The 21,583-nt window shown below is 40.5% G+C and overlaps 1 protein-coding gene across 2 annotated transcripts in view; it reads left to right on the top strand.

Annotated features, from left to right (window-relative positions):
* LOC142210769 (myosin-binding protein C, fast-type-like) overlaps positions 1-21,583 on the top strand; it is a 74,892-nt gene that overhangs the window by 34,532 nt on the left and 18,777 nt on the right. For both annotated transcript variants that reach the window (XM_075280178.1, XM_075280177.1), the window contains exons 11-24: positions 5,070-5,194; positions 8,054-8,159; positions 8,380-8,546; positions 9,494-9,659; positions 10,454-10,560; positions 11,145-11,174; positions 11,264-11,403; positions 12,700-12,859; positions 12,963-13,067; positions 13,171-13,359; positions 14,407-14,541; positions 15,472-15,639; positions 15,754-15,842; positions 16,732-16,927. In XM_075280178.1, coding sequence (XP_075136279.1) covers positions 5,070-5,194; positions 8,054-8,159; positions 8,380-8,546; positions 9,494-9,659; positions 10,454-10,560; positions 11,145-11,174; positions 11,264-11,403; positions 12,700-12,859; positions 12,963-13,067; positions 13,171-13,359; positions 14,407-14,541; positions 15,472-15,639; positions 15,754-15,842; positions 16,732-16,927 — 1,883 coding nt within the window. The remainder of the gene's footprint in view (positions 1-5,069; positions 5,195-8,053; positions 8,160-8,379; positions 8,547-9,493; positions 9,660-10,453; positions 10,561-11,144; positions 11,175-11,263; positions 11,404-12,699; positions 12,860-12,962; positions 13,068-13,170; positions 13,360-14,406; positions 14,542-15,471; positions 15,640-15,753; positions 15,843-16,731; positions 16,928-21,583) is intronic.

Below are 21,583 nucleotides of genomic sequence, written 5' to 3'. Positions count from 1 at the left end.
GTACAGGTCATCTAAGTGGAGTATGCCTATATGGGAATTGTCTATATCAGGCAAAAGCTTTTCTATTATATGTATTGGAATGTGAATTGTTTTGGTGTGGATACTAAGAGAGTTGTATGAGGAGTAATTAGTCAATGTAAGAAGATGATTGTACAGGGTTTCCCATTTGGGAGTACAACTTTAAAAATGCAAATTGCTCGCGAATGCGTGAACATAAGGGCAAGCTGTAAGAACTGAACATAGCTGTATTTAGTGGAAAACAAGTCCTCATTACAAAAGGTGCTGAAAATGTCCTTCCCCAACATCCGTGCACAAGGAAATGCGACGCTCCATATTTGAGAATGTCCTCTGCAACATGTCACTTTCAATGGCAGCAATTTCACGCTCGATGTTTGCTTTCAGTTGTTTGATGGTCCTGGGTTTGCTTGCATAACCCTTGCCCTTTAATAATACCCCCATAGAAAAAAATCTGGGAGAGTTAAATCGGGCGATCAAGATGGCCACAAACCGTTCGAGATCACCCTGTCTCCAAAAAACGATCATATCTCTTCCGTACTGACATGAGAGGTATGGCACGTAGTCATGGAAGTAACATGGAAGTAACCTTCTTGAAGTTCATAGTCGTCCAGTTGATTCACAAATTTGGCAAATATGGACAAGTATTGGTCAGTATGTTCACAGTTTCTTCAAAGTAAATTGGACCAATGATGTGAGAACAAGAAATCGTGTACCACAGTCCGATCTTCTAATCATGTAAGCCTCGTGCAAGCCATAGGGATTTTGTGAGGCCCATATATGGGTGTTTTGTGAGTGTTATAAATGCTACCAGCCAGCCTAAGCCGAGCACTCACTGGTCGACACCCTTGTCAGTCAGGCGACCAACCACGCTCACCTGGTTGCAAGGATTTAATCCTTGCTATGATGGACTGAGCAGTAACAGCGGAACAGGTTGCAACCACGATCCCTTGGCCGCACCTGCCGCACAGTCCTAACAGTGAGTTTACACAACCAGAGAGATGAAACCACACTTCATTAGTGAACCATGTGATGTCTAGCAATATTGCATTTAAGGAAAATAATTGACGAAACCATTGGCAGTATGTCACGAGTTTCTGAAGATCTGGAGCTTTCAACTCATGAACAGATGTGATGCAGTATGGCTTGATTTTCCCTTTCTTGGTGGCTTGTTGACAGGTCGACTTTGAGTTTCTTGAGCTAACCTACGTAATGATTTTTTTGGGGAATTTTTCAAACAGTCCGTAACATCTTACACAGTCTCATCCGATAACTGAGGGCATCCTCCAGAATGCTGATCAACCAGGTTTCCCGTCGCCTCCAACTTTTTGGCCAATTTTGTGATGGTTTTGAAGGTAGGCAGGTTTTTCCCTCCAAATTTCTTCAAATATTCCCTCTGACACTGTTTTGATGACCCAGTGACCCAGTGTTACGGTTCTGTTTATATATATGAAAATAATTTTAAACGTCGACAGAACCGCTAGACTGCAAGACACTGCAGTGAGGTCCACAAGCCCCAGGAGGGCAGCCGTGTGTCTGACATGCTAACCACCAGTTAAATACACTGGTGGTGGTGTTTGTGCGGTTCTAGTGTGAACAGACTGTAACAAACTCTCACCAGTTAACTTCACTGGGAAAGTGCACCTGTGTAAAGCTGCTGGGAGAAACCAAATGAAACCTAGCATTCGTCTTCTGCGAACTTCCAGCAGAGAGATAGACTCTAGCACATGCTTCACCCTGCTACACAGGGAAGGCTGCCAGAGGTTAACTATCACCCCTGGTCAGAAGACATAAAGGACTTCACAACAGCTTGGAGTTACAATGTTAATGGACAGTTCAATAGGCTATTCAGGTCACCACTGGCAGTGCCAAGGAATCCTATCCTAGATGCCTAATCTGACAACCTGCCATCACTGGAACCTAGCCATGACCTCCTGTCTCAAAGTTATTTAGTCAAAGTGTGAGCACTCGGTGGGCATCAGCTCACACTATAAAAAGTCAAGTCTCCGCCCATACTGAACATGCTCAGTATGGGCAAAATGGGACTTAGTAACCGAGTGGCTCCAACAGGTCCGAGCATGCTCAGTAAGGAGAGAATGGGACTTTGCCTCTGAGCGCCTCCAAAAGGTCTGAGCACGCTCAGTAGGGAAAGAATGGGACTTTGCCTCTGAGCACCTCCAAAAGGTCCGAGCATGCTCAGTAGGCAGTAAACTGGACTTAGACTCCACACATCCCACTGCAAGACGCCGAGGGCAAGAGCTGGGTTGATCCACAGGTGGCGTTGTGCGCTTGAAGGGAAACCTGTGGGACCCCATCCTAACACCCAGTAGTTCTTCTCAATGAACACTCTTTGTGGTACGGTATACTACATGCTTACTTTTGCCACTCCAGGCCGCTGTAGCGGCACCAGCTATAGTACCTGCTTCTTTATGACACAGAATCAATTCTTCATTATATAAGGAATATTTTGAACCTAGTTGCATTATGATACATGCACGCCTTGCAGAGTAATTCGCATTTTTAAAGTTGTACTCCTGAGTGGGACACCCTATAGGTCTGAATGGTCGCTTATTAGAGTTTAATGGTGTATCACATGTTTTAATTTTAAAGGCCTTAAGCAGTAAAGTATCTCTCAGATTTCTTGTTTCTAGTGATAGTTTTCAATAATTACCCATTTTTTATTAGTAGAGGGAATCCACCTGTATTTGACTTGGTCTAAAATGGTTGTAATATTTGAGATTCTGAATCCACCAATGAGTTTTGGATACATCATGTATTTGAAAGCCATCGTTGGTTTTCTATTTATCTATATTGTAATTTCGGGACCCTTGGGGCTGGTTACCAGACAAGTAAGATGAGTAGAGGCTTGCTGCAAATTCACACTGGTAGCTTTATTGGGTGCAGTTTACAAAGTCCAAACATAATATAGCTTCCATCAGCAAAAAGTCAATTTAAACAGTATGGCTTACTTCAGCCACGTGGCAGAGGACACTTAGCACAAAGCAGTCTCTGTGAAAAACCATCTCAGAGGCTCACCAAGTTGGCACTTTGTCTCCAGTTTTGGTTCTCCACACAGTCAGTGTTTGGTGCACAGGTGTTAGGACAGTGCAGCAGGTGTGGCCAAGGGATCTGGTCGCAGCCCGTTCCTCTGTCGTAGCGTCTTGCTGGCTGTCACCTTCTCCTTGTTGCTGGCAGTCCAGCATAGCAGGGGGTTAATTCCTGTGTAGCCAGTGGGCATGGTCAATCTTTTGACTGACAGTGGTGTCAGCCCATGAGCTCCTGGCTTAGGCAGCTGGGCTGGCTGATTGGGACTGTCCTTCCTCCATTTAAGGAGGCAGGTTTGGAAGCCCGCTGCCCTAGCCTAATTTCAAAAACCATTATTGTGGGTGCAGCAAGTGGGTGCTAGTTGCACTAGTGTCTGTTCTGTTTAACCCTGCAACCTGTGTGTTCTGTTGTGTCTTTCATGTTTGTGGAAGTGGGTCTTCCCTCCCCAATTTACCCATTAATCCCTTTCACTGCAGGTGTATCTGGCTGACTAAGCTATAGCAGGTAGCAGCTGTTACGTGCTGCTTAGTGCAGTAACTGAGGGCACACAGTCTTAGGTTAAGTCTGTTTCTCTAGTGGCTGTTCTGTGCTGCAGAGGCCATCTCTGTAAGTTAACAGAGAAAATCCCAGATAGTAGTGTAACCCAGCAGGGCCGCTCACTGTCAGGTCCAGTTCACTCCAGGGTAGCTCTGCGGTTCAGAGCCCAGTTGGGCTCCGCAGGTTATTGTTTATTTATTATTTTTTTTAGTTAACCTGCTGATCATAACAACAGGTTCCACTGTCAGCAGCAGGAAGGAGAGAGAGTCACACCCAACTGTTTGGATGGGGTTTAAGGCTCCAACTGCTGCTATAACAAAACCCCGGATTAGAGTTTCAGGCCGGGGTCTACAATTAAAACCAAAATCTGGATATGGATTTGTCCATTACCAAGTGGAGAGGAGCCATCTTAATAGGATATATCTTCCCTCCACAACCTTTCCCTCTGCCTGCCTACAATATGCAGGAGGACATTTGAGGGTGCAGTTGGTTTAAAATTTGATTTGGGACAAGTATTGCAATCGTGTGTAGCTTGTAGAGGATTTCTGGTAGAATTAACATTTTATAAAAAGTTATTCTTCCTAACCAAGATATTTTTTATTTGGAGAGAGAGTCTAGGTCTGCCTGTATTTGTTTGATATGGGGCTTCTAATTTGTATCTATTATCATTTTACATGGATAGTTGAGGTGTATACCCTAATAGGGAATTGAGTTATCTTTTTATTTATGCTGGAATTTTTGGAGAATTGCAATTTTAATATTTGTTTGAATATTCATGGCAAAGTAGTAATGATTCTCTTTCATTCACTTTGCAATAAGATACTAAACTATAAAGTTCTATAGATTTTTGAACTGCTTTGAGTGAAACTCATGGATTTTGGCGTGCTAAGATAACTTATTATCTATGAAAAGTCCAATTGTATGGGTTTCTCTTTTGGCTGTCAATCCTGTTATATTAGTGTGTGATCTAATGTATTGAGTGAAAGGTTCTAAGGCTAATACAGAAATTAGTAGGGATAAGGGTCATCCTTGTCTTTACTCTTTGTAACATTGAATGGCTTGGATAATAGTCCATTGGTTAGTATTTTTGGCATATGGTTACGAGTACAGAGATTGGAGAATTGGACCTGTAAATATATTTTTCTATGGTTTGAAAGTTCCAGTTCAATTTGTGAAACACCTTTGGGTGAGTTCACACGGAGTAAAGTGCGTATACGGCCCGAAAAATCTCACGTGGCATCTACGTGCCACATCACGCTGCACTTTACTCCGTGTGAACTCACCCTTTTCTGTATCTAAAGAGAGAAGCATAGATAGTCTTTTTGTTTTCTACGCATTCTAGCAGATCACTAAATCTCCTTGTGCTATTAGAAATTCAATCATTTAAGTAAATGTATAATCTACCATATAGATTAAGCTATAATATGTAGTGGGTACTAAAGTAGACATCCACATAAACTCCTGTCTTTCAGGTATGTGTTTGAGAATGTTGGTCTGAAAAGGATATTTACCATCAATAAATGTACCCTGGCAGATGATGCAGAATATGAGTGTGTTATTGCTGATGAGAAATGTTCTACAGAGCTTTTTGTCAAAGGTAAGAAAACTAAAGTGTTAACCTAGTTATGTGATGCATATACAAATGGTACATATTCGTGTATGTGAAAATGGCTAAATACTTAGTTTGGGGAAGTTAGCTCGGTAGAAGCAGTGGTGCAGACCCAAACAAAGACAGGGACACAAAATATTGTGCAAAGCGGTTTATTTAGAAAAAAAACCAGGAAAATAAATAATCCTTGACTTCAGGCGCAACATGAGCAAAACAAAATTCAGCCTTAACTTCCGGTAAAAATAAAACAAAATCCTGCTCGTCCGAGTAACTAATTAAACAGAAATGATAACTTAATTACCAGCCACATGAACAAAACAAGCACAATATTGTTTAACCCCTTAGCGACCCTTGACGTAACTGTACGTCATGGGTCGCATGGGGATGTATAGAGCGAGCTCACACACTGAGCTCGCTCCATACACGGCAGATGCCGGCTGTATAATACAGCCAGGACCTGCCAATAACAGCAGCGGTCGGTGCCCGAGCCGATCGCTGCTGTTAACCCTTTACACACTGCGGTCAAACGCGACCGCAGCGTGTAAACAGCGCAGGCGGCATGGGCGCCGCCATGTTTCCCCGATCGCCGCCCTCCTGAACGTCACATGAGGGCGGTGATCGGTTGCTATGACAGCCGGAAGCCTATTGAAGGCTTCCAGGCTTGTTTCTGCCCGAGATCTATTAGACGATGCCAGAGGCATCGTCTAATAGAAGTGCTGGGATTCTGCTATTCACTGCAGTACTGTAGTATTGCAGTGAATAGTATGAGCGATCAGACCCCCTAGGTTTCAAGGTACCTAAGGGGTCTGATCATAAATGTAACAGAAGAAAAAAAAAAGTTTTTAAAAGTATTAAAAAAATAAAAAAAATATAAAAGTTCAAATCACCCCCCTTTCCCTAGATTAGCTATAAAAGTAATTAAAGAACATTAAACATAAACATATTAGGTATCCCCACGCTCCAAAATGCCCGAACTATTAGAATATTAAAACATTTATCCCGTACTGCGAACGGCGTAGCGGCAAAAAAAATAAAAACAGCCAAAAAGCGTTTTTTTCAACACTTTGCCTCCTATAAAAAATTGAATAAAAAGTGATCAAACCATCAGATCTTTCCCCAAATGGTATCAATAGAAACGTCATCTTGTCCCGCATAAAAAGACACCACAACCAGCTCCATACATGGAAATATGAAAAAGTTACAGGTGTTAGAACATGATGACACAAAAAAAAATTTCTATTTTGCAAAGTTTATCATTTTTTTAAAAGTATCAAAACATTTCAAATACTATATAAATTTGGTATCACCACGTTCGTACTGACACGTAGAACACAGGTAACATGTCATTTGTACCAAACAGTGAACGCTGTAAAAATTAAACCCATAAGAAAATGGCGCAAATGCATTTTTTCTCCAATTGCACCTCATTCTGAATTTTTTTCCAGCTTCCCAGTACATTGCACAGCATATTGAATGATGCCATTACAAAGTACAATTTGTCCCGCAAACAATAAGCCATCATGTGACTCTGTGAACTGAAAAATGAAAAAGTTATGGCTCTTGAAATATGAGGAGGGAAAAACGAAAATGCGAAACCCAAAAATGGCCTGGTCCTTAAGGGGTTAACTGGACTCAGGGTTATAGGACAGACCCAGATTCTTTCTCTTACTCCATAGATCTGCACTGGAGTACAGAATCTGCAGTCTTTTTCTGGCCCAGTAATGAGCCAAGGACTCAAACCTGGAGCTGAGGCCTACTCAAGACCCGTATTGAACCACACATAAGTTAAAAACCTGGGAGAGATATAGTGAGATTTCAGCACTTTGCCTGTCGACTTCTCACACCTAGTTATATAAAATCCAGAGGTCTAACATTCAAAAGAGACTCTACCCTGATGAGTCTTTTGTTTTCAATGAGTTACTGAAGCAGGGCTGTACATCAGAGATATGATAGTAATTGATTTTATATTTTTTTGGCCCCCAATCTCCCTCCAGGTACCCCATGATTCCAGCACCCACCACCCCAGTACTTATTCCATTGCAGGACAGCTCCTGCATTGCGAGATCACAAGAGCCTACTACAGATGGTTGCCTGTATTAGGGCTCAATAGTTGCACTGAGAATCTCCCATAGACTGCAATACAACTGCTCTAATGATTTCAGGTCCATGCTCCCTAGAGGGATAATAAAACAGAATTAATTAAAAAAAAAAAAAAAAAAAAAAAAAAGTTTAACCCCTTACAGACTGCCCATTGGGTTTTTACGTTTGCATAGCGGTTTTCTTGTTCTGCATGGACATACCGATACGCCCAAGCAGTTTCTAGCAGCTGTATGAAAAACTCAGCATTTCTGCTGCATTTTTTTCCACAGCGATTTTTAGTTGCGTTTCTAACAATACTGAGGGTCGTGTTGTCTGGGTACCATGATCTGCAAGGTTCCAAGGGGTCGGAACCCCACAGTACTAATATTTATGGCCTACACAATGTTGAAACTGAATAACCCCTTTTAAGGCAGTCCAATAACTGATGGTGGTGTATGTTCTGATTATATATGTGCTGCTAATGTATATATACTATGGAACATCAATATAATAGTTTTTAAAAACAAGTAGAGGGAAGCAGAATATCAAAAAGACGTTAGTTGACTATAACAGTCAGGAACAGACCTTTGCCTGTTTGTATAGTATTATCATGTTTTCTTTAACCTTCTATCAGTACACTGAAGCTACTGACATTACAATTTCTGCTTTCTAATAATAATGAGGTGACTCTGCTGGCTCTGTCCAAGTCTACAGATCAGAGCTAAAAAGTGAGCTTTATACATATTGACATTACAATTTTGTATTTAGAACCTCCTGTCACAATTGTGAAACCTCTTGATGACCAACAAGTGTTTGTGGGAGATAAAGTTGAAATGGAGGTAGAGGTATCAGAAGAAGGCGCTGTAGTCATGTGGTATGTCTTCTATTTATTTTGTCTTCTATTTATTAATTTTCATTTCTATTACAAGTATCTATTTTATATAAGGGACACTTCTGTGCAGACATTTTGAATCTGGAAACCATACAGCAAAAGCTACAAATATAGAAGGAAACAATTGCACAATTTGGTTATTTTGCAAGCAAAGAAATGCTTGATGAGGACATAAGCAGTACATTTTAACCTCTTTCTCAAGGACGAAAGATGGAGTTGAGCTGACTCGGGAGGAAACCTTCAAATATCGTTTCAAGAAAGATGGTAAAAAGCATATTTTGATAATTAATGAAGCCACCAAAGAAGATACTGGACGCTATAAAGTAATGACCAATGGTGGAACCTGTGAGGCTGACCTTGTTGTTGAAGGTAAGGGCAAAAAATTATATTTCATTCAAGTAAATTGGAGCTCAGCTGCAGTACTCTGCCACTTTACAGTGTATTAAGCTTTCTGTTCCTGGCTCCATCCACTGTATAGTTCTGGCAGCAGAGAATGCCAAGAACAGCTGATTAGTAGAGCACCAGCTTTCAAACTCCCCTAACATGGGACTACATGTACTATTGAAGATAGGCACATCAGTTAAAGTTGAATTGAGCTTTATTCCAAGAGGTAGCACAATGCTTGGTGGTTGCAATGCAGGGTAGTACACCCGTTGGTGGTTACAGTCTCTTAAAGGCATGCAGTAAGTGTTCTCTCCAAACCTATGTAGTGTAATAAACATTTACTGTGCATTGATATTAGATTTCTAGTAATCATAATAAATCTATCATGGTAAAGGCAATGTCTGTATCTATTGAGGTAGTACTTCATAGTGTCATGGCCATCAAGCAGTCAAAGCTGTTGAAAAATAAAGGAGGTGGGAAGAATAGACAGCTGGTAAACTGCTGAGAGAGGAAGATGGAATTTAATAGTTGCAGCCTCTACCAGACTGTAAAGGTATCTTACAGTAAGCAATATGTCATACAGCAGTATTCTGGAGGACTTCCCTGATCTCACAGCACATGTTCTCTTGAGGGAGTGGTCTGGAAATGCTTGCAAGTTTCCCACAAATGAGTGAAGGAGCTTTTCATCCCTGTAGTCTTAAGTAAGGCCATAGTGCAGGTCAATCAGAGGTTCACAGTTCAACAGGATCTTGGGCTGACAGACCAGGCCAGTTCTCTGCTGCAGCTCTTAGTACCATGCCTTATAGCTCTAACATCTACTGAAATGCATTTCATGTGTTCTTTAACTTTAAAGGGTATAGTTTTTGTGGAAAACCATTTAACATTCTAAAGATATTCCTCCAAAATCTCATTTAGTACACTTCTCATTCTAGAGAAACAGCTTGAAGTGATCCAAGACATTGCTGACCTGACAGTAAAGGCCACAGATCAAGCAGTCTTTAAATGTGAGGTGTCTGATGAGAAAGTGACTGGTAAATGGTATAAAAATGGCATCGAGATCCGACCAAGCAAGCGCATCACCATGACTCACAAGGGCAGGTAAATAATATTTGGTGTGACTTTTCACAAACGTCAAAAGAAAATAAACTACAACATGACCTCGAGATACGTAACTGACCGACCAACAATTATGTATGGAGAAGCTGTCTTCTCTCCTGACATGTCTCATTGAGTTATAGAATGATTTTCTTTGAACTGCATTGTACAGTTCCTATGGTACTCTGTCTGGAAATGTATTAATAAATTGTATGAATTCATTGACAACAGGGCATTACCATTCCCAATATGGTGTGTAATTAACGGTGTGTAATTAGTGCATGCCGTCTAAGGACTATTATGGATAAAAGGAATGGTAGTATCTAGTGGACAACTGTTTTATACACTTCCAAGAAGAAGAAGTACAAAGGAACAGCACTAAACAGAGTACTAATAATAGATAGTAACATTTTATTTCATGGAGAATGCAAGTATTTACTAAAGCAAACATCCATGTTATCAGGTGTAACCTGGTCCACTTTGAAGGAACACTACAGACAAAACTAATAGGCTAGAGCATATTACTAAGGATCCTTAAAGGGGATATCCACCTTCCAAACATAGGAATATATATTTTATAGGAAGCTTTTTATACTTCTACTCTCTGCAAAATCCACTCCTGGCTTTGGCTCAAAAAACACAACAAAATTGTCAACAAAAAGAGCTGCGTTTCTGCAACGTGAAGCCTCGGCCTAAAGGGTTTTATCTAGAATAGATACAACTTTCAGACATAACATCTAGTAGGTCATATTTCCACCATATATGACATGATAAAACAAAGACATTTCTCATTGCAGGATTCACAAGTTGGTGATTGATGATGTGAGACCAGAGGATGAAGCTGACTATACCTTTGTTCCTGATGGGTTCGCTTTGACGCTCTCTGCTAAACTAAATTTCCTTGGTAAATTAATATGCATCTTGAGATATATTTTAATAGGTTTTTTATAGTGACCCTTGTCAAACAGCACAGACAAAGGCATACAACCATACTTACAATCCATGAAGGGGTGGATGCTAGCATTTTAAATGCACATAAGTAATTTGTATAAAAGTGCTGATCACATAGTGATGGCTAACCGCCTATTGGTCACACTCATAGCTTTAGAAGACGGGCTGTGCCGAACCTAATAACACATGTTTAACCCCACTTGTACCAGCACCTTCAAAACAACATAAAAGGGCTTGGCTGCATCTATTAACAAATAACTTAATAACCAGAAGGTATTAGCTAATATTTTGTCCATAATATGCCCACTCACAATTCAAGAGAAGGGTCCTCATGTCTTGTGAGCCCCTATACTAAAATCAAAGGCTGCATCCTGTATAGAGCCATATCTTCAATCTGACATCACGTAAATGTGGCTTTTTTTTTTTGTTTTAATACTTTATTATACACTAAATTGCGAAAGAACACATGCCACTATAATAACGTCTCTCTGCACTTAATGGTGACAGGATAGTAATTGTATTATTGTTTCTTTCCAGAGATCAAAGTTGAGTATGTCCCACGTCAAGGTAAGTGACAGCAAGATAAGTTTTCAATAACAAAATCTTCTCCATATGAGCTGTGAGGAGTCACTTGCAACTGAATTATGTGTATCTAGAACCACCCAAAATCCACCTTGATTGCTCCGGAGGAGAACATGTAAACACCATCATTGTTGTGGCTGGAAACAAATTGCGTTTTGATGTTCCGATCACTGGAGAGCCTGCACCAACTGTTTCCTGGTTCAAAGGCCCCAAGGCAAGTTAGACACTAACACAGATCTTAAGCAAATGAAGGTCCAATCACAGTTCCAACATAGAGTGTAGGCTCGGTTCACATTTGTGTTTCAATTTCCATTCAGGGAGTCCGCTTGGAGATCCCGCGAATGGAAACCAATTTGCATAAAAAAGCGGTTACCTTATGAAACCGGCAGACCCCATAGACTATAATGGGGTCCATGTGGTTTCTGCTCAGTTTCTGCATGAAAAATGTGGAGAAAAAAGTACTGCTTGCGGATTTCATGTGTATAGGGGAATGGAAAGACCCAAATGAAGATATGAACCAGGTCTAAGAACATTGGAATTGTGCATTTTCATAGCTTCCAAATATATATAAACATATCAGAAAATGTGGGCATTTTACTCTTCAGACTCAAAGAGTGGCAGTGCACAGGCGCCACCATATTGCTTGAGGTCACTGCCCCCTGGAGCTTATTGCACCCCATTCATCAAACAGCTGGGCTGTGAGTGGTTGCTATGGATAGCTCTGGTTTTCTTTAACATTGTTTTAATAAATCTGCCCCAATGCTTGTACCAAGTAATACACATATGACTGAAGCAGCTGCAACTCCCAGGAGTGCATATCAGTCTGGTTCTTGCTAGCAGAGAAGCATATAAATTAAATTAGGCAGCACTTAGCAAACAGATGCACCTGCAAACAGATGGGTGGCCGAAGCGCGTCACCATCTCAGAGATGCTGATGGTTATTTCTGTGGTGGCCAGATAGAGCAGGGGTAAGGAACCTTCGGCTCTCCAGCTGCTGTGAAACTACAACTCCCATCATGATCAATTCACTTCCATGGGAGTTCCAAGAACAACAGAGCAAGTATGGATGCTGGGAGTAGTAGTTTTGCAACAGCTGGAGAGCCGTACGTTCCCTACCCCTGAGATAGAGGATATACTTAACTTTTTTGACTTCTTTCTTTAAGGTATCGCTGATCGGCGAAGAATCTCCCTTCCCTGTCAGTACAATGTTTTGTAAGAGTAATGTTGGTGGGGGGATGTGTTCCTCACAGCCCAGCGATGATGCTATGGATGATCCTGAGCCTACTGCATAGTCCAGAGCTATAAATACAATGCTCTCTATGCACTGATCAGTTAGTATTTCCTACATTACTGTATAATGACTGTACAATATCTGGCACTAGGGCTATTCTAGACAGTGTTGGATCAAAATAAAGACTGCAACTTAATATCAGTGTAAGACAAGTAAAGCAATGTAGATTGGGGGAAATGTTGATCCATGCATTGTTTTTATAAATTTATGTTTTAACAGGAATTTAATGAATTAGAAGGACGAGTGCACATTGAGCTTAGGACAGAGCTAAGCAGCTTAGTTATTGAAGGGGCAGAGAGGTCTGACGAAGGTACCTATAACATTGTGGTGACCAACCCAGTTGGAGAGGACAAGGCCACCCTGATCGTCAAAGTAGTTGGTAAGCTTCACTTTACTGCTTCTTATCTCTACTTGTTGGAAAAGTTTTACCAACAAATATATTTATCATCTGATTTGACAAATGTATTACTTTCATATTTAAGATGTGCCTGATCCTCCACAAAACGTTCGCATCACCAGTGTGGGTGAGGACTGGGCTAGTGTTATATGGGATCCCCCAGCATATGATGGTGGAAAGGAAGTTACAGGTGAGTAAAAAACACAATATTTTCTAGACACAGAATTTTCTATTTCCAATTTTGATTTCAATGAAACAACTAATATATGAATATGACTTATGACATATTTTAGGATACCTCATTGAAAGAAAGAAGAAAGGCAGTCAGAGGTGGATGAAGATGAACTTTGAGGTTTACACAGAGACGACTTATCAATCAGTGAAGATGATTGAAGGCGTCATGTATGAAATTAGAGTGTTTGCAGTGAATGCCATTGGTATATCCCAGCAAGCCAACACATCTAAACCATTTATGCCAATAGGTAAGTGTCTCTATGGATAGTGCAGTTCACATATATGCTCTTCCATTCCAAATGAACAGTGATATCAACATTTTGACAAGTCCATAATATTTTAGCATCCATATTACAGCTGCCATACATGGACTCCTGGTTTTCTATTGAGTCAAGCATAGGAGACTACAGAATTTTATGGAAATCTGAGCAGAATTCAATAATATCCCCTACAGATCTAGATATTACAGCCACAATATAGTTGTCACTGTCATGGCTGCTGTCACTGATCAAGTCCAGTTATAATAAAATACATAAATATCTGTTATCCCATTGATTTTGGTGGTAGTGGCCTTGTTTTGTGTATGGAGACCCTAATTCTCCCACAACAGATAAGATTAATCAAGTCCCATCCTTTGATCCCCCTCGGAGATAAGCTGCCCTCACTAGTGTCTGGCAGTGTGTTGCTCCGCCATCTACATTGAAAACACATGCACACCTGACTGAACCAAGCATTTCTGTATTTGCGGAATTCAAGAAAATTGTGGCAATTGGGACCAATAGGTGTCAGTCAAACAAGCATTCTGTTGACAGGTTTATGGGAATCTTTAGAGCCACTGGTTAGAAAACACTGTCTAAATGACGTAGAACAATAGCCTTCAATACCAAGAGCAAAAGGTTTAAAAATGGTTGTACAGTAGAATTCTTGTAGATATTAATTCATAATCCAAGCAAAAACAAAAATAATTACCATATTAGAATAATCATTAGTAGTAATGTTAGCAGTATTATAGTATATTATAGTTACCAGCCAATAGTGATATTGACTGGTTATCTAAAGCTCCAAGAATCTCAATGAAATCTCCAAAAAATCAGTAATAAACTGTCCATGGTGAGATAAGTGTCATATCTTTCAGTGGGTCATATGACTTTATCTTAGATTAACTTCTTATTTCCACCACCGATAAATCAATTTGCGACCATAATAATGATTATTTTATATTTATTAGTAGTAGTAGTAGAACTTTTTATAAAGCAGTGCTGTTGTTCCCAGACTGATAGTATTCTCTTTCTCAGCTCCAACGAGTGTACCTCTGCACTTGACTGTTGAGGATGTCACAGACACAACCTGCACTCTGAAGTGGAGGCCACCAGATCGTATTGGAGCTGGAGGCATTGATGGTTATCTCATTGAGTATCGCAAAGAAGGAGGTAAATATGTGATTTCCTAATATGAATGAACAAGAATGTATTCATAAAAGAGAGAAAATATATTACATTTTTGCTGTAGTTTAGTATGAATGATAGAAAAAGATGGTTCCATATTTATTACATTAGCCCTCATAGCATTCCAAACAATTGATGCTTTCCTGCTAAATATAATAACTACTAATAATGGTAAACCTAAATTCACATCTATTGTGGGGAAGGTAGCTCAGTAGCAACAATGGTAGGGAGCCAACCGGTTAGAGACAGGGACTCAAAATTAGGTTTATTTACCAAAACAGCAAAATAAACCTTCACATCAGGTACAAAAATAAGCAAAATAAAATACAGCCTTAACTTCTGGCAAAAGGCAAAACAAAACTCCTGCTCTAACTAATACAAAATCAGGCTAAATATATGTGTGGCCACACTATCAAACAAAGCACAACAAGTCCCAGTTTGGTCTCACCAAAACTCAGGTCTCCAGGACAGAGAAGTCTATTGAAACCCGCCCTGGAACACACATATGTCAGAAATCTGGGGGAGATATACCGTGATTACATCATTCTGCCTTTCACCTTCTCACACTGTGTTGGAGACTTAATTGCAGTGTGTTTCTAAAATTGCCATTTGAAAAGTCCTGCAAGTCTTACTTTTTAATCTGGCAGTTATAGTTTAAAAGACTCCATATGTGACCATGTTGTAGCAGTCCGCCTATCAATCGTTCTGTTCCTTCAACGGAGTGAATTTAGGATTAAAGTGTTGTGTAACCTCAGTGTTTTCAGAAAAACAAATTTCCTCCATAAAGAAACTCTGAAGTTATGTTAATATTGAACATTATGTAAAATTTTACAGCGAGAAGACCCTGGTCTAGTATTAGAGTGATTATACTTACTGATAACTGATTTATACTCTGTCAAATATTTGCATTTATAGCTACTGAATGGACTGCATGCAACACTGAACTGGTAGAAAGATGTGGCTTCACAGCGAAGGATCTTCCTACAGGAGAAAGAATAGAATTCCGCATAATTGCTGTAAATATTGCAGGAAAAAGTGAGCCAGCATTACTGTCTCAGCCTGTCACTATCCGGGAGATTGTGCGTAAGTCACAAGAAACACCTTTATGAGTATTATGCTACTAGTAATACATACTAGTAATACATACTATGCTATTATTATGTATTCTCATATAACCTAATTCTTTCCATTTTACAGAACAACCAAAGATTCGCTTGCCTAGACACCTCAGGCAAACCTTTATTAAAAGAGTAGGACAACAAGTAAATCTGGTTATCCCCTTCCAGGTAATTTTTTCACTAATTATTTAAAGGGGTATTCCCATAACTCTTGTTCTGCAGCCTGAAGGCTCTGTACTCTCTTCACTTCCTGGATTTCTTGCACATTGGTGGTCAGGGTTTCACTTGCTCTGCTATCTGCTATGATCCACAGTATGACGCTGATGTGGAAACTGATGTAGCAGAGCTAGATTTGAGTCAGCTTGCATTACATACAGAGGTAACGGACTCCTTATCTCAGCAAATTCAATTAAACCGGCTGATAAGTGGAAAAGCTAAAGATAGACAGCACAGTAATCCTGGAGCTCTCACCTCCCCTTCCCCTATATGAGGAGCTCCATTGCTTGTCAGCCCCTCCCTTCCCCCCTGAGAGCAGGAAGCTACCTCACTTGACAAATGAGCAGATAATCCCAAGGGCCAGTGTCAACAATGAAGTGAATAAATTAAGATAGCGGCCAAACAAAGCAGTTTTGATAAAGCAATGTATTTAGGAAAAGTCTTATATCCACATAAACTAGCAGTATAGATAGGATCCTTGTTATGGGACAACCCCTTTAAAGACCTTGTAGTTCCATTTTTTCATACATTTTACATATTCTCTAGAAATGTTTAGAATTCCTGTTGTCTCCAAAAAATCCCTCTACGGCACAGTATATATTACCGTACACAGAGAAGGGAAAAGAGTAGCGAGTGAAATATGTATTGGAGAGATATCTGATTGGTGTGATCACACAGGATAGCTCTTGCATGACATTAATAGGGCTCAGCCCACTCAGATCAGTTATAGAGGGGGAAGAAAGGCCCAACATATGCTAGTCTGGGGATGCACTACATTTGCTATGTATATAAAATGTAATTCTTTGCATTCAATTGTGTCTTTCTGCCCTGAAAAAAATAGGGAAAACCAAGACCAAAGGTGACATGGAACAAAGAAGGGCAACCTCTGGATCCTAAGCAAGTTAGCGTAAGAACTACTGATGTAGACACCATCCTCTTCATAAGATCAGCTGAAAGGGGACACTCTGGAAAATATAGCCTCAGTGTACAAATAGAAAATATGGAAGATGTAGCAACAATCAACATACGAATTGTCGGTAGGTTTGGCAAAATATATAGCATATCCCAATGTTTACGTGTCAAAGCACCTTGTAAATGATGGAAGTTTTTAAAGCAAGGATTAGAAATACCTTAAATGTCCTCCTGTACATGCGGTTTTATATACCACTAGAAAGCTGACAGTGCACTAAATTCAGGGTCCATGCTGGAGATATCGGTGCCATTAGTTTCGGCACCAATGTCTGCCCACGGTCAGAAGGGCATTCCTGACAGTCTAACAGAGCTGTGAACAATACTCGTCCATAGCCCTCTACTGTCAGAGGGGGCTTTCCTTAGCGCCTAGGAATGATGCTGAGCTGTAAGCAATGCCTCCCCAGTACAAGTCCTTGGACAAGTTGTCATGACCTTATTATTTGTATATGTTGGTGTGTTTGTCAGTTGGGGATTTGATCCGGGCTCCTGTGTTCTGCTGGGGGGTTCTTTGCCACTGGACCATCGGTTTTGGTATTTGGTGTCATTCCTCTGAGCATACTTGAGGTTCCAGGAATCGAACCTCAGGTGTTAATTATTGCCATCAACCTATGGGAGGATTCTGGGGCCTTTATAAGGAAGAGGGCAGCTCCACTAGTTGCTGTTTTTTGTGGTCCCAACCTAAAATTCGTGGCCCTGGGAGGAGGAGTGTTTTGCTTGTGCTGCAACTGTCTAAGAAGGAGTTTGAGTGTTGTTTGTGTGTGAGTTTGGTTTGTCCCTCCACACTTCTACTCTGCCCTGTCCTTCACTTCTGTTTGCCTGGCACTATCTGGTTGTTTGAGGTGGGTTCCAGTTTATTTTGCCCCAGTCCTGTGTTTACCCTTTCCTCACCTCTCCACTGTCCCTCTCCTCATTCTCTTGTTTTGTATTGTGTTGTGCTGCGTGTCCGTTGTCCAGCACATCCCATCCTGTTTGTTTGTCTGCAGTTGCACCTTGATTTCTGTAGGGGTCACCACCTTAGAATCCCCAGTCCCTAGCTCTTCTGTAGCTCTTGCCCTATCTGTCAGCTAGGTCTTCGTGCTAGAGAGCCAGGAGTTGTCGGGGCCAAGGTTAGCTTGGGGGCAGCTGACCACCACCCGTAGACAGGGCCTAGCTAGCCACCGTAGTGCCAGGGATAGTCTCCTTCCCCTGTTTCCTTAGCGGTGCAGTCTGTAGTCCAGAATCTGGGTCTGGACTTAGACACGAACATGACACAAGTACAATTAGGGGGGGTTCCTCACAGCCCAGCTAGACTGTCAGGTATGCCCTTCTGACAGTGGGTAAAGATTGGTGCAGAAACTAATGACACCGATATCTCCACCCCTGGGGCACATAACGGGAAAACGGACAGTGTGCTGAATTAAACAGCTATATCTTTTTTATCCCAATAGATGACAAGGTGAGACCTCAGAGACAGTAGCTTGTTACAGATACTTGCCAGACTAGACTTATTCTGGCCTGTATTTTAACTTGCAAGTACTTGTGCAGTCACACAATTCACATGTGATTGCCATGGCTGGGCCACATTGTGTACGGGCACACTCATGCCATACTGAAGTCATCTCTATTCTAAATCTAAATGATAGACTCTACAAGACAAATTAAAATGATATAGTGATCTAGCAGCTGTCTGGTCTTATCTTACCACAAAGTGAGAGTGACCTGACAACACCTGAAACTTTAAACAAATTAACAGGAATTCTATACTTGGTGCGTTTTAAATTGCAGCCGGTCTTTCCTTCCTTCCGACCTTATCCGAACTGAAATGCCATACACAGCCACAGTAGGAAAACAAATGTGATGACTGCAATGTTTACAACTTGTATAGATACTGTACAGTAACTGTAGATTGTTATAAGGAGCATTTATTTAGCTGAATCCATCCACTTTTTCATCAATCTGTTAAATAACTTTCCTCTGTGGTAGTATTTGAAGTATTGAGTCTAATTTTATATTACAACAATAGCAAGACATAAACTGCCCACCATATCTTTCCCATTAAACTTTGTAAGATAACAACCAACGTAAAAGTGAAAAATATATTTCCAACATGTCTAACAACTAGAGATGGGCAAACCATGTTCGATCCAAATATTGCAAATTGTCAGTAGTAGGTGGACACCTTACAGTACTCATGTCATATACATTACGTAAGGCCGTGTGCACTGGAACATGAGGCATGATCAATATATGGGATGGATATTTTATTCATCACTGCATGATACAAAGCACTGCAAAGCTTAATACAGCGTAATACAGATAAGAGTAGGAGAATTACAACAAAGTTTATGCTAAGTTCATACTAGCATTCGGGTTTCTGTTGATCGAGTCCACTTCAGAACCCAAAAAATGGAGATCCAATCTGGTTAAAAAGTTGTTACCCGGGAAAAATCTGTGGACCCCATAGACTACAATAGGGTCCGCTGGGGTTCAACCCAAAATAGATCTAGAGAAAAGTCCATCTTTCTTACAGATTGAATGCATAGCTTCCTAGGAGCCCTGACAGTGTTATACCCTATGTTTTAAGCCAATTTAAACAGTTCATACCAAATTTGTTCGACCCAAAACAAATCTTGGTTCCTAACAACCTGAACCCGAAACAAAACAATTCTTGAGAGGTTTACCTATCTCTACCAACAACTTGAGAGTCATATACGATAAACTCATCTGAGCCAGTATAGCTGTTGCACTATATAGAGGTATTTTGCTACTATACTAGGTAAACTGTGGTAACTGCATTTCTGGAAGTCATTGTAGGTTGTAATATAAAAGTTTACAAAGTTGTTACATTTGTATTTTAGATACATTGTAATTATTAGTAAAGGTGGACATAGCCTTTACTGGATAAACACTTTAAACTGTGCAATATGATTTGGAATCTGAATTTACTGCAGATCTTTTTTTTCTATTATCTATCCTGCCACAAAGCCATTCTCAATTGTATTAATATATGACCGATTGTAATAGAGATATGCTTAATTCTTTTACCCAAGGGCTACTTTAAGTAACGTAGTCAATGTTATAGTCTAATGCCCAAGGAATTTATCTGCATTTGTCCGTGGATATAGGGATTACCTTTAAGCCTTTTCACACTTTTTTCTTGGTGCAGTGTGAAGCCACTTTAAACTACTTAGCACAGTAAATAATGGTGTCAACTGGCCTATAGAACAGAAGTATATTCTAGAAATGTCTTTCTGTTATGCAAAGTTGAATGGTATAATAAACTATGCAATATGCCATAAATCATAAATCTCCTACAGAACCCCATTATTCATAATACAGTTTTATTAATTCTAGCTGTTGTAGACACTTACACATAAGAGGAATATATACATACAGTAGATCAGGTTCCTTTAAACCAACTATATTTATCTCATCCTGCTGGATAATATCCAGCGCTGCCTGCAGAGATCCAGATCCATCACAAGCTGCAGAATGTGAGAGAAGGTTTATTTTAATCCCTCCTAATTCAGAGTTGAAAGTGTGAATTTACCAGTCCCCAATTGGTCATGAAGGCACTCCTGCCCTTCTGGGAACTTGGCAATGTCCCAGGAGTTATTTTATTGCTCTGTCTGCTGTTTAGATTTCATCATCTGCCCAGTAGGATATTGACAGTGTCGTACATCAGGTTATCATTTCATCACCTGTCAAGGGGGTTTATCCTGCTTTACATCTGTACCCTGTCCAAAATGATCTTAAATATTGTGTTATTGTTTTTACAGCTTTTAGCTAATCTTTTCCATGTTTTCATTTCACAAAATGTAGCATGACGCATAACTAGTTGTGCCAAATTTATGACTAGATCACAAAACAATTAACAAAGTCCTGCCTTTCCTATAATAGGAATGGTTAAAAACAGATATAGAACTGGAATAGGTAGCCATGGTACTTTTCTCCACAAAAACGCATATAATAAATCGCATATGTTTTTATATTAAAAAGGAATGCATTTTTAATACACAAATCAAAGCAGTGTGTAAACTGAGCCTTGGAACTAATGTCCGTCCTTCTTGGATGCCTGGGGTCAACACTGATCCAAGGGGTTGACATTCAATATTCCGTCTCAGCCATTACAGCAGTCGCCCAGCTGTCAATCAGCATCGGGTGAACGTTCTTGCACAGCTTCTGATCCTTTGCAGTCACCATAATGTAATACAGTTACGTGAATGTGTAAGAAAGGGTTACACAGTAATAAAGGCAGGGTGGAGGTCAGTTTTCATATTTCTCACTTGGCTACCGTCATTAATACAGCCCGTCTTCCTAGCTCTAAGTTCATACTAGAGTTCGGGTTTCCATTATTAGGGTCAACGTGGGGACCAGAAAGATGAGGACCATGTCCGCTTAAAAAGCATTACACGCCCAGTTTACAGTGGTTTTGTACTGTATTTTAAGTGGATCCTATGGAGACTTCAATGTAAGTGTGAATACAGCCTTAGGGGGCATTCACACGGAGTAACGCCGGGCGTGTATTACAGCCGTACACGCCGGCGTTACGGCAGACTGCCGAACACTTCCCATTCACTTCAATGGGAGAGCTCGTAAACGCCGCTGTTACAAGCGCTCCCATTGAAGTGAATGGGAAGTGTTCGGCAGTCTGCCGTAACGCCGGCGTGTACGGCTGTAATACATGCCCGGCGTTACTCCGTGTGAATGCCCCTTACTCCAGTTATGAACTGTCCTCTATT

The sequence above is a fragment of the Leptodactylus fuscus genome, chromosome 6, assembly GCF_031893055.1.
Source record: "Leptodactylus fuscus isolate aLepFus1 chromosome 6, aLepFus1.hap2, whole genome shotgun sequence".
NCBI lineage: Eukaryota > Metazoa > Chordata > Amphibia > Anura > Leptodactylidae > Leptodactylus > Leptodactylus fuscus.
The sequence above is the reverse complement of the archived record's forward strand: the minus strand, read 5'-3'. Positions and strand labels throughout refer to the sequence as shown.